The following is a 14,293-nucleotide window of genomic DNA, read 5'->3' on the forward strand; positions in this document are numbered from 1 at the left end:
AAAGGGCCTACCTGGCGCGACTCCCTCTCAGGGAGATTAGCAGCAGTCTTGTGTGGATGAATTGACAAGCCTGATGCTACTTAATGTGTGTCAATTGTCTGAAGCCACTCTGCTAAGGGTCTCCTTTAACAGTGGCGCAAAAAGACTTATTTTCACAGTGGCTGGTGTCTGCCAAGGAAAGAAAGGCAAATGTCTTCACTTAATGGACAAAGGCATGTCAATTATATATAACTTTAGTAGGGAAGCACTAGGCCTGTCACGATAACAAATTTTGCTTGACGATAAATTGTCCCACAAATTATTGCGATAAACGATAATATTGTCGTTGAGAGACCATTTTCATCTAATATAATGATAATGGCATAATAATGCAGGTACACCTTTTCAAAGATCAATAAACTTTCAGTTCTAAAGAATATTTAACACTGGAACTGGAAGACATTATGTCTTTGATCTCTTTAGTATGTTGTCTTTCACACTGATGTACAGTTGTGGAATTGCCGTTTGTGACACGTATGTTCTCCCAGGCAATTCATAGCCTACTGGCTGTTAAATGTTTGCAGGATTCCTCAAGTGTTTGTGCGATAGACTACAAGACTCTGTACTACATTTAACAATTATTTAACACTAAATATTAAATTTAAATAATATAATTAATAAATTAAATCAATCAATTCTATCTATCTATCTATCTATCTATCTATCTATCTATCTATCTATCTATCTATCTATCTATCTATCTGCCACATGGCGAGTAAATGTTTGTACCAAAATAGTTCTGTTCTTACTTTCCGCACTCTGTGTCCACGGACAGCTGTAGGCTTGTACCGTTAATGTTCTGTGCATTGTCGGACACATGCAGCCGCTTTCCTGAAACCGCTTGCGAGACTCACAAGTCCACAGCGCCGTGTATGTCCGAGCCTGTCTCCACCGCCTCCACCTGCAGGTTGTCAGCTGTGTGGTTTGGAATGAAAGGGAGAAAACAGGACGCCGAGTAACGCGGTGGATATCGCTCATATACTTCTTTTTTTTGACGGTGCCTTAACTGCAAAGTGCTGCAGGAAACCCTGCTCCAACTCTCAGCTAGTGTTTCTCTCTCTTTTTTTTTTTTTTTTTTTTTTTTTTTTTTTTTTTTTTTTTTTTTTTTTTTTTTTTTTTTTTTTTTTTTTTTTTTTTTTTTTTTTTTTTTTTTTTTTTTTTTTCTCTCTCTCCCCAATGACTTCCCATTTCCAGTATTCTCCATTAAAAAGGAACACGCCAACTTATTGGGACTTTAGTTTATTCACCGTATCCCCCAGAGTTAGATAAGTCCATACATACCCTTCTCATCTCTGTGCGTGTCGTAACTGTCTGAAGCCCCGACCGCTAGCCTCGCCCCCTAGCGTGTACAAATAACGTCACAGGAGACACAACCATCTTTTAACCCTATACATACTGGGAACTATATTCTCAGAAAGGCGAAGCACTGCTACTTCTGCTACTTGGGCGGAGTGATTTGCTTGCAGCACCTGAGAAGCCCCGTGGTGAAGAGCAGAGAGTAGCAGTGCTTCGCCTTTCTGAGAATATAGTTCTCAGTATGTATACGGTTAGAAGATGGATGGGTCTCATGTAACGTTATTTGTACACGCTGTGATTATACAAATCACAACATGTAAATAGGAAAATGTTGGCGTTGTTTTGTCACTTATTGGGAGCAGTAGGCTAGTTGGAGCCGGACACCTCCAGGATCTGGGCTAAGCTAGGCTAGCAGCGGGGGCGTCAGACAGAGTTACGACACGCATGGAGAGAAGAAGGGTACGTATGGACTTATCTAACTCTGGGGGATATGGTGAATAAGCTAAAATCCCAATAAGTCGGCGTGTTCCTTTAAAACTCCACCTTCTCTCAGATCCTTTACTGAAACAGGCCAAGAGCTGTGGAGTCCAACAGGCCAACCGCATTTCCTTGCTGGATCAATAGCGAGGTCAAACGAAAACTCATTCCCAAACTGCTGCTGTTGTTCACTTGGAGTGTTTTTCAAAACGGATTGCTCAACTATTAAAAAAAAGAAGAAAAAAAAAGGAGCCTGGCTAGATCGCCTCCTCACTCTGCATTCAACGCACTGGCACCGACTGAACTGTACCGCTGAAATGGCCTGACTTGAAAAGTGGTCCAACGCCACTGTGTCTAACCAATCCTCAATCTCCATTTTCTTCTTGTGCAAGGAGGAGACGAAAAAGGATAGAGAGAGAAAGGAAGTCACCGTGGAGGAGAAAGAGGAGACAGAATGACCAAGTGAAGCCAAGAAAGGAGCGTGGAGGAAAAAAAACAGAAAAAGAGAGCAGAGAATCAGGCCGAGGCGTCAGCAAGACAAAGCGAGAGTGAGCAGAGGACCTGCGCTGGAGGAAGAGAAAGGGAGCCTGTGAGCACAAGACAGAGTGAGAGAATGAAGAGTCCAGTTAATCTCAGCATCCTCATCCATGGCAGTGATGAATGATCTAGGTGGAACAGTAGCAGCTCTGCCTGCCTCTGAGCAGAACACAAGCTGGCTGAATCTGACCTGTGGCTGACACTGGCACTACATTTCCCAGCTTCCCTGACTGTGACAGTGCCACTGAAAAATGTACAAAAAGCAAGGCAGACGATGAGTGGATTTATCATTATTGGCCATACATTTTTACAATGTGTTAATCATCTGTGTGTATTAGAATGGGTTTTCGAATGTCAGTTACACCACAGGAGGAATCTGGTGGTGAGTCATGGCGGAGAGGTAGTCATGCACTTGTAATACCCCTACTAGACACACACACATACACACAAAATAACATTCTATGAACACATACTTCTGCTGCGAGCAGCATGTGTTGATCAGCCCCATGACACAAACAACCAACACTAACAGACGCTGCTGCATGATCAAGTGGCCAAACCATTCAGTCTCTCTGCCGTCCTGTGAAAATCCTTTTTCTGACCTAGAGATACACACATCTCATCCACTTATAAGCAGCGTTTCTTTAGCACAAAGCAGACAACATCTCTTTAGGTGAGCCACCATCTCAGTGTCTGCAGTGCAATGTATTTCACACTATTTTAAATAGTATGTATGAAATATGAAAGCTCTATTTTTCTTGTTATTGGGAGCCTCTCTGACATGCTGTTGACATTGTGCAATGTTCTTAAGGTATGCACACAGACCACACTGTTGACCAATGCAAATGCAACATTAGATAAGTGCCCTGTCAAGTAGTCTGCAATTGACCCTTTCCTTTTCAGCAACACGTGAACAAAATAAAATAAAAAATAAAAAAAGACTAAATCTGGACACACTGATGACAACATACGTGTGGGCCAAAATCATGCAACCAAAGTGAAATGTGCCATCTTTTCTGATGGTCATTCCTCACTGAGGAATATATAACTTCAGACAGAAACACTCCAACACACGTGTGCCTCCAAAATGTGTTCTATATTAGAAATCACCAAAGCCTGAAAACTGTCAAATTCAGTAACAATAATTCACACCGCAGTGATCGCTTCTCTGTTGGTTGTAGAATTAAATTGAGTGTCAGAAGATGATCCTTGAGGTTTTTGCTTAATTAGCGCCATTTTATACACACACAAATACATTGTCGGAACAGAAAACAGAGGACATTTATTTTCACTCTACACTTAGTTCAAAGAAAAGGAGAAATGTAAATCTTGGAGTCCTAGTAGATGTCCTAGTAGATGTCCTAGTAGATGTCCTAGTAGATGCGATGACCGCCCCATACCTTTCATTAAACTTCATTAAAGCTGTAGTGTGTAACTTTTTTGTAATAATAAACGTCAGTCTTAATTAGCTTTGTATCAACGTAACTATCGGCTCCACAAAACTCACTCTGTATTTCTCAGCATGGCTGTGTTTAGAAATTGGTGTCGTCGTCCTGCAACTTTCGCGTGTAGAAACTCAAGTAAAGATAATGGCCTGTTCTGAAGAGTCCATCATGTTTTTTAATCCACCGTGTCCTCTTTGGCTACTAGCAACTGTGTGGAGGAGGGTAGGGGGTGAAGCGCGATCACGGAAGGCTTGTGTCATGTGGATGCACCGACAGAATTGTTGTCATTATTTACAATTCACTATGGGAGAGACAGAAACTACGCACTATGGCTTTAAGCTAAGTTTGAAACTACAATCACTGTATCACACAAATTTACTGATCATTATTTCATTAAATTCTGATTTAAATGAACAGGTTTTCAACTCATCCTGTCAACTTGCTTATTCTGATGTCTTAGTGATTTTCTTACTGGAAAATGGTGCACGATTGTTGATTTATTGGTAAACAAGATGCCAGTTTATTGTTATACCAATTTACCTTTTGAGTGAGGTTCATTCTAAATCCAGGCCTGCCAGCAGAGCAAATAAGCTAATGATAAAGAAGGTGATTGTTTAGCTCAAACTGCCCTGAAACATCACTCTATGGCTCAGAAGCCAGATGATGCGCGTTTCTGACACTGTGGGTTTTATTACCTAGCCTATGTCAAATGATGTCCTCTCTCTTTATTGTGCCACCAATGACTGAATCTTTCCCGTTATTGCCCGTTAAATTAGGAGAAACCTACAATATGTTTCAGCTTCAGAGAGAAATCCTGCCATAGCCTGAGATCATAGTTACTAGCAGGATCATAATCAGGATCCTATTTTTTGTTATTAATGGTGATGGCAGACTTATAAAGTTTACATTTATCAGGCCTGAATAATTTACATGACATGCTGGTTAGTGAGCAAGTGCTTCAAAATACATTAAAAAGTTATCCTAAATTTAGCATGTATTTGTCAAACTATGTGGTGACAAAAACATTACTGTTAGTTATTTTGCATTGAAGTAGCTAGCTGGTGAAATAGGAGCAAGCCATATCGTAACTGCATGCCATTTAAATAAAACTATGACTTAAGAGAGGGCATTTAACCAAAAGTCCCAATCGCTGTTTCCAACAGTGACATTTCCATTTGGGGTTCTTGTATTGAAAAACCACACACGTTTCTACTAATTAACTTTCTACATGTTCAAAACCTTAAAATTCTTAAAGCAACAAACCTTGTTGTTTTAAGAGACACGTGAAATATGGTGGATGGTTGCATATGTAAAATGGCAGAAATATGGATAATGAACAATAAAGTCCATTGAGTGCATTCCCCAAACAGAAAATGGCATTGTTTTTACTGTTTGGGCCTATACCCAAGTACAGCGAGTCTAAGTTGTTAACAGTTAAGTTATTTTAGGGACAGATGTAAATGTCAACTGCCACTGGAATAACAGACACATGTTTCACTTATTGTATCCGGTTGGTTGTCCAGTCAATCCATGAAGGGCATGATATACAGTAGGTTTACATGTTGGCCAAACGACGCGTGTAAAGTGTTTGAATCAATGTGTTATGTGTGTGTCTATGTGTGCAAACCTCCAGAACCAAAATACACCTTTGGCCCAAGAGAAGAAGAAAAAAAACACTCACCTTCTCTGCACAAACGCATGGCTTCTCGATTTTTCCCGAAGTCTTTGAAACTTTCCTCCGATTCAGCACCTGAAAACGAGGCGATCCGACACATAGACAAATAAATAGTTGCACTTGCTTGCCTGCTCGTGCTGTTGCTACCAGTAGCGTTTCTTCATATTCCACCAAAAACTGCATGCAATCGGCCAAAAAACGGACAGGACTGGCAACTGTCGCGCTCTACCTCGCTCCCTCGCGCACATTCGGGACGCTGGGGAACTCACCGTCATTGCCGTGGAGTTTGGCGGCGTCGACCCAGTTGCTCCAAGGCTGTCCCAGCATTATTTCTGGACTAGGCAAGGATCTCCGCTCCGCAACAGTCGCCATTGCTGTGGAGCCTTCTCTCCGCTGGATCTGCTGCTGCTTCAGCTGCTGCCTGGCCGCTCGGCGCTGCTCCCCCCTGACGTCATCCTCGGCCCTTTCCGACATTCTTTCCGCTACAATGTAACAACACGAGAGTCAGCATTGGTCGCGTTCGGGATAGGAGGACTTTTTCACTGATTGACACGGGCAAACGCGTGTTGTTTCACCGCACCCGCCCCTCAAAAAAAGAAGAACATATCTGTGTGTGGTCACTTGACAAGCAACAAGCACAAAGCTTATACAAAATATACTGAATTGTCTGGCAGTTCATCCGAGGGGTTATGGGTCCCTGGCTAGTTAGCTTTCTGTATAGCTAACTCTGGTACAGGGCTTGAACTGTGCATGGTCCCTGACAAATAAACTAATAAAATAAATTTAAAAAAAAAACATTATATATTATTATAGGCTACATGCAATGCCCAACAACTTGGCTTCGTGGTTAACTATTAAAGTGCTCATATTTTGCTCATTTTCAGGTTCATAATTGTATTTAGAGGTTATATCAGAAACGGTTTACATGGTTTAATTTTCAAAAAACACCACTATATTTTTGTTGTACTGCACATTGCTGCAGCTCCTCTTTTCACCCTGTGTGTTGAGCTCTCTGTTTTAGCTGCAGAGTGAGGCAACACACTGTTCAATCTTTGTTGGGAGTCGCACATGCGCAGTACCTAGGTAAGGACTACTAGCCAGTCAGAAGCAGAGTATGAGGGCGTGCCATGCTAGCAGCTAGGTGAGCATTATAATGTGTTAAACAAAGTGACGCACGTTCGTCACGGAAGTAAAGGCTGGACTACAATAGAGCTGTTTGGAGCAGTTTGTGAACAGTGTTTTCTGCTGGGGATGGTAAGTGCCTTTGAGGTGAACTTTGTGCTTTTGCACTTTGTAAACCTATAACGTGCACAAAAAAAGATATATAACACAATAAAGGAAAGGGGAAAAGCCAAAAAGCATAATATGTGCACTTTAAATATGACATACACATGCATACGCTCTGTTTCACTCTGATTACACAGCAATATGTAGTAGTTTTACACAAGTTATATAAACACTAAATTAGATCTATAACAGACTTTTCAGAAGTGTAAAGACAGACTTATCCACAGCCAAGTTGTCTTTACTTTCACTTTCAAAATGAAATGTTTGTGTACTACCCCAATGATGCAGATATTCAACTGACAAAAGCTGCCAAGCAAGAAAACAAGAAATGGAGGCTAGATGTCTTGCCACAGACAACATTTAGTATAGAGGATGGATACACGAACCGAGCCCGTCGGGACCCGGCGGTACCCAACGGGCCAGGCCGGGCTCAGACAGATATTTAGAAATTATGTTTGGCTTCGGGTCGGGCTCGGTCACATCAGCGCAATAAGGCATTGAACATTAAAATGTTCAATGCCTTATCCATCCTCTATACTAAATGTTGTCTGTGGCAAGACATCTAGCCTCCATTTCTTGTTTTCTTGCTTGGCAGCTTTTGTCAGTTGAATATCTGCATCATTGGGGTAGTACACAAACATTTCATTTTGAAAGTGAAAGTAAAGACAACTTGGCTGTGGATAAGTCTGTCTTTACACTTCTGAAAAGTCTGTTATAGATCTAATTTAGTGTTTATATAACTTGTATTATCGTGCGCTTGTTGCCCCGTGTGCGCTGATGCGCTCATCTGTTGACATTTCCGAATGCCTTCCTACAAACGTACATGTGTCATTAGTATGAGGAAAAAAATGAGATTTTAACTGGGTCGAGCTCGCACAGAAATATCTTAATGCCTGTCGGGCTCGGACAGAAAAATATGGCCCGATCCGCACTCTAGTATAGAGACTGTTGATTCTTCAAAGTAATACACTCACTGACTTAAAAAAAGGCACAAACATCTTATCTTATCTTCATCTTATGTCCACCTATTTTAAAATCAATCTCAAATCAAAAATTGTTAATACAGAGCCATGTGTAAGTTTGACATAAAAACAAGGCCAGTTCAAACAGCCTTCTACCCTGTTTTTTTCTGATATCAAATGAAAAAAATCCTCCTAATAAATGGCAGAAAAGATGAATGTATTCCCATTTGGCATGTACCTATGGCATGTCTGTTGCTAATTTCAAGTGTATAGTTCAAAACTTGGCTTAGTCTTAAGACAAACAAAGAAATACAAATTAATAAGTTTTTCCTGAAGCTGTTGCCAGTGTCTTACAGGTTTTATTTACTTTATTATATTTATTGCACATGCATACGCCTCATTCACAAATTGATCCATTGTATCAAAGTGTTCCAAAAGATATGAACACTCCAGACTCCACTTTTGACTAAGACTTATGTACCTTATGAGGTTGTTGCGTTTGAAAATGCAGCCTTTCCAATGTAAACTGGCTACTTTAAGAACTGTTGAAATGGTCAAACTGTAGAAAAACATGGACTTAGCGTCTGACATCTGACTTTGACATTATTCATAGGTTTCCGGAAGGGCCAACAAATCCAACAAATCTAAAACTGGCACACAGGCTTAAACCTGAGTAGAATACAGTATATTACATTAAGGTTACCTGGTTGATCAATACAATTTCACTGTACTTCTTTAATATTTATATGGATACCTACAACAACTGGGTGAGCAGGCCTAACAAGTTGTTGCTGTTGTTTGAGGGTGACACCACGTGAAAATAGATTTCAACTTTTAGTGCCCTTGTTCTTTTGAAAAAACACTACAGATAAAATTTGCATTACGTTCAGCAAACAGTGTGTCAGCACATTATACTCTACATATCAACATGTAGATTTCCCACAATGGCACAACACATTAACAGTATTATTTAAGAGGCATGCATAGCAAATATTATTTCGCTGTAATGTGTAACTTACCTGTTTAGTCACTGCCACAAATTATAAAACCCAGTGGATGAAATTTTTTTGGTAGCCTATGGCTTTTTTGAAGGCTAGCCGTGCCTTCTTTCATTAGTAGTAGGGCTGTCGAGATTACCACATTACCGCGGTGATGGAGTCACGTCCACCACAGAGTCAAGCTTATCACTGCGGTTTTGTATTAATTCTTGAAAGTGTGTTACGGTCAATAAACAGTGTACAGTAGCCTGTCTGTCTGTGTTTCAATAGTGAATGCATGCCTGTCAAATGCATGTCAGCGGAGTGGAGGGTCCAAAAAGTCCACTAAACCTCACAGAGCTGTTAATTTCCCCCGCTGCGTTGTATTTATCAGATGAACATGCCTGCCCTCCCTCCATGGCAGTGCCTGGAGCTCCTCATTCAGCCGCCGGCAAAAAGCTAGCCGGATGCCGGCGGTGCTTAGGTCACTTTTCACTTTGCGGGATGGAGCAGGAGAGAAAACCACACTCCAACTTTTTAAAACATACCATTTGCACTCCATCCAAAATCCTCACGCTCCCCTCACATGCTCTGATGCAGATCAATATTCCTACAAACTCGGCCTCTTAATGACAACACAGGAATAAAGATACACATCGCGACTAGCCTATATATGCTATAAAGCATAGATTACTACAGGAATAAAAGCATTTGAAACATTTATTTAGGAACTATTTTATAACAACTGAGATTTAATTACCCCTAGCCCTAATTGCCAGTCCATTAATTGCCTACACTAGCAAAACATTTAAGACATATTGATGCCTTGGGGCGCACGCTCAACCAGGTGAACAACCCGGGCGTCCCATGTGCCAAGGCTCAGTCCTTACTGCAGCAGCCGGGTTACAATTAAAGGCAAAAAGGGCCCAAAAAATAATCATTAAAAAACTAAAATATATTGATGCCTTAATACTAGTCCAGTCTGGGACGGGACCAGAAGTGTATTTTTTTTTTTTTTTTTTTTTAAACCATTGCAAACTTTCAAATGACAGTATTTCCTCAATAGCCCCTTTTAGACATGCACTGTAATCTCACACAAGGCATTTTTGTGAGATCTTCTGATAATATACTAATTAATAACAAAATAAAGACCCCTGTCAAATATTAGGCAGTCCAATACAAAAGTCTGTAATTACATTCTGTCTTTGTGTAGTGCTAGATGTTTGCTGAGTTGGTGTTGTTGTATTGGGTTACATATATTTAAAAAGGTATCTGTAATATTTATAGTATAAAAAAACAGGTTGTATAAACAAACACTGTACCTCACCTTCAATACATGCAACCCAATACAGCACCAGTAGAAACTATAGCCTCAATAAGCAACACACTGTTGCTGTAGCCGCAACAAAAACAGAATATAATGAATATTTTAACATTTGTGAAAATAAATTACAGGCATCTCTATGATGTCCAAACCAAGTACACACATTCTCAGAATTTTCTAGTGAGAAATACCTTTTTGACAGTAGTTTAAAATTCTGCATTTTAATGCAATCCTGCTAACCTGACTCCGCCAGATGGATTGCTTTGCATTTGCTCGGCATATCCATCTGGGAACTTTCCGTCGGAGAACTTTTAGGAAGGGGCGAAAATACTGGTTAGCTGATTGGATAAACCATCTGTCTATCACCACCTATGTTGGTGATAGACAGGCCAAATCAACCAATCAGATCAAGCTCTTGCCGAAACCAGTCGGGAGAAGATCAAAAACATCTTTTCCTTCAAGAAAAGCCTCCAGTGCTGTTTTTTGCTCTTCTTTCAACGAAGGAATACTTTCTAATTCGGATAAAACTTGCGCGATAGCTACGCTCATCTCATCCGTGGAAGCCGCCATGTTGTTTAGACTGACAGTCGCTTCTTGTTGTGTCACACCTAAACCTGCTTCAAAACCAACGCTGATTGGTCGGTCGTTTGGCGAACGGCTCCAAATTTTCTCTATCTCAAGATGCCAGACTGATCTGCGAGTAGAAAACTGGAGCTCGCGAGATCAGGACGGTCTAACGAGGCTACAATCCTGCCCCTTGTCTACTAGATGTTGTGAGGCCACTTGTGTCATCACCCAGATAGTAGCTCGCTGAGATCAGCACCTGCGCACCTGAGTTCAAGCCCTTGGTGTTGCAAATGATCATACAATTCTTATCATTCAATATAAATTACAGGCATCTATATGTTGTCAGGACAAAGAACACACATTCAAAGAATTTACTAGTGATTCATTGATTTTTGACAGTATTTTAAAATCTTGCATTTGCATTGCAATTTCATTGACCCGGATTCTCTTAATAAAATAAATTACAGATCTTACTAGACAAAGTACACAAATTCTCAGATTTTGTGTTTTAAAATCCTGCATCAGCTCTTGCCTTCAGACCGAAAGCTTTCGAGTTCAAGACCCCAGTATTACATCTTATACATAAATCAGCCATTGTGCTTTGGACACCTTCCCTGCGTGTTTTAGATGTTTATCAGCATCAACACACCTGTCTGAAATGATCAGATCATTAGTTTGTCTCATAGCTTAACATGCCACTGTGTACTCTGGCATTGGGGGGGAGACACATGGTTTCTTAGAGGAGCTGTAGCTCAACGAGGTTGATACTGGTTTTCAGAGCAAGAGGTTACAAGTTCAAATCCCCTACTCACCAACCCTCACTTAAACATTAGGCCTGTTTCTTGGGCCTACTCAATGGATAAGCAGGAATGTACCTGTTTGGCACTTCTGCTGACAGAATCTTAGTTTATTTGACATTTTTCTCCTCTTCTACATCTACCGCCTTTTTCTTTTCCTGCTCAAAATGCTCGGCCCCGACCATCACTGTGGAGCAGCTAAAATTTTACTTTAGAAACAAACAAAACAAGTTGTGTATGTGTTTAAATTAGCCTGAAGCAATTCAAAAGTAAGTGGGCCCCCTGAAAAACAATTACTATTATTATTTGCTATACTGAACTCCAATATGTTTTAAGTAAGCGACTACTGTAGACATCTGTAAGCTATACGACTACTTGTGATTATTGTCCAGCTATAGAAAACATGTTACTGTCAATAGAATGTAGAATAATGAGTACCTGTGAGATCTTACCTTGGCAAAATAAGAAAAAAGGAAGTTATTTTAACTCAATCAGACGATCCTCATCAGTTTTGGTGATTGTTGGCCGCCACACACACTGGAGAGGAAGTCTGGAGACACACACACACAGACAAGAATGCAGAGAAGACGAGTCAGTATCAGGTTCTTTGTTCTGCTGTTTCTTGATATGAAATTATAGGAAAGATAACACTGGGCCTTGTGGTGGACTTCTTCAATATGCTCTAATACAATCCATGTTACGCCATCCCTAACCACCCCCTCCAGCCCCATTTAAACACTTGTTTGAGATTGTGTCCTTTTCTGATTGTTTTAGTTGTCTTAACTGATGCAAGACACATTGTAATATATTCAAAGAGGTAGCAAATGCAAAACCATAGCAAACACAAAACCATACAATTTCAACAGTTGTGTATACATTACAACTTACTTTAGATTTGTTTAAATTTGCATAATAACTCAAAAGTTGTTTGTCAAAGCTTTCGCTGTTGCCTATTAAATATTTTTGCTGTAGCATATTAAAGCGCAGGAGCAAATCAACTTATAATTCCAAACTCGGCTTCATTTCTTAAGTTAGTGAATAGTTTTTAAATTTTAATAATTTAGAAATATGCTATAAGGACTAGAAATTCCTTTGTATGAAAGTGCTCAGTTTAAACAAAGTGTATTAGTAAAATCATAGAAATAAAATGGGTAAATGAACTAATTTTGCACAACCATAACATATGATCATATTATCAAGATACAATTCCACTGAGAGTAAGCACAAGATCATACTGAAAAGTCACCCAGACAGTTACACATTTCTACATACACTAACTATTACTGACATCAGAGTGAACGTATCAACACTGTAACATTGTTCTTCCAAATAGTCTTCTATATTACAACATAAACATGTCAGTATGAATCCAATCGTGGTTTGGGCTCTACAAAGACAGTATATCAAAGGCCATGATTGACAAAAGATATAATGATGTAATTTATTCAGAAACTAAGTACTTGTCATTGACAAGTAGGTTAGGTGCACAACTTGACAGAACAACTCTGTTAGCTAGCTGACATTAGCTAGCAGAGACCAGCAAGAGCAAGCACTTTTACTGGCTAGCGTTGCTTCCCCCTCTACTACACACGTATTAACTTTTTTTTTTAAATGGAAAAGACAATGTAAACGTTAATCGTAAATACGACATGTGAAAAAAGACACAATGTCTATCAGGAGTTATGTCATGAAAACAGGCACCGTTTAGTGTGGGTCTGTGACTGGTGCAAACGTTACTAGAGAGCAGTGGCGGCTACATTAGCCTGCTAGTTGAAGCCTGTAGCCAGCCATGACTAGCGTTAGCGAGGAAGCTGGCAGGAGCTTAACCAGACAGCAGAAGTCATTAGCAGTCGTCACGGATCGACAACAAATTCACTCTTACCAAGCCTCTGGAGGCTGTAGGCGTAAACGTGACACCAAGCAGATCTATATCAAGTGGATGCACTAGGCGAAATAGACAGAAGACGGTTGGAAAGAGCGAGTGCAGTGCTCAGCCTCTGTGGAGGTCTTCACCTGGTGCTTCCATGTCTGTTTACCAGACTGCATTCTGGGACAGAGACGTCACTGCGCCCGCACGCACGCTCACTTTGATAAGCCACAATGGTCAAAGCAGCTTCTCCATCAGTGTTTTTGGTCTGTTATCTTAAATGAAAAACAATGCCATAAAACTTGGGACATTTGTAATGAGCACGGTATTAAAAAACAAGGTCGAGCAGGTGTCATAAGTTACTACATAGAATTTATTCTGTGAGAGATGTGCTTGAAAATGTTTAATCAGAATCGCAATCAGAACAAGAGCTATTGCCAAAGTAAGTTTTCACTTAGGAATGGAATTTGCCTTGGTGTGTTTGGTGCATACAATAAACATATGGAAATAGAATAGACAATAAACAATAGATCAAAGTACTGCAACAATTAAGAACATACATATGGAATATAAACATTAAAATAGAAATATATAAAAGACACCATAACAAATATGTACAATATAACTGTTCGAATTGCTGTGGATTACAGGTGTGATTTTTGTGGCCTAAAAAAAAGAAGAAGCATTTTCTCAGTGTATTTATTCCTGAACTTAAATTGTTTGACAAGGACACCGAATTGTAATATAACTGAACCTTCATGTTTGGTTTTATAATGGAGGAGAAGCTCACAACTGGAAAAATTTAAAGGAATTGTGGATTTTAGTAAAAGTGCTCCAGGAAACCTTCAGAAAACAAAATGCAACTAATAATAGTACTAGTAAATGCTCTCATCATGGCCTTAGTTGTACCTTAAAGTCAAGTGCTAATTCTAAGGTGAGGTAAAGCAGTGCTTAAAGCTTTCACTTTCTACACATCTTGTCCTGTACTTCCTAAAGTGAAATAGTATAGACTCACTTTAGGATTATCACAACTGCAGCCCCTT

At 39.9% G+C, this 14,293-nt stretch overlaps 1 protein-coding gene across 1 annotated transcript in view; it reads right to left on the bottom strand.

The window, feature by feature from the left end:
• LOC120557475 (ataxin-7) overlaps nucleotides 1-13,420 on the bottom strand; it is a 31,765-nt gene extending 18,345 nt beyond the window's left edge. Inside the window, exons 1-4 of the mRNA XM_039797832.1 lie at nucleotides 13,266-13,420; nucleotides 11,836-11,933; nucleotides 5,739-5,951; nucleotides 5,476-5,544 (exon numbers count right to left, since the gene is read on the bottom strand). Of these exons, the coding sequence (XP_039653766.1) occupies nucleotides 5,476-5,544; nucleotides 5,739-5,943 (274 nt within the window). The 5' untranslated portion in view covers nucleotides 5,944-5,951; nucleotides 11,836-11,933; nucleotides 13,266-13,420. The remainder of the gene's footprint in view (nucleotides 1-5,475; nucleotides 5,545-5,738; nucleotides 5,952-11,835; nucleotides 11,934-13,265) is intronic.
• Between the last annotated feature and the right edge of the window lie 873 nt (nucleotides 13,421-14,293).

The sequence above is a fragment of the Perca fluviatilis genome, chromosome 4 (assembly GCF_010015445.1).
Source record: "Perca fluviatilis chromosome 4, GENO_Pfluv_1.0, whole genome shotgun sequence".
NCBI lineage: Eukaryota > Metazoa > Chordata > Actinopteri > Perciformes > Percidae > Perca > Perca fluviatilis.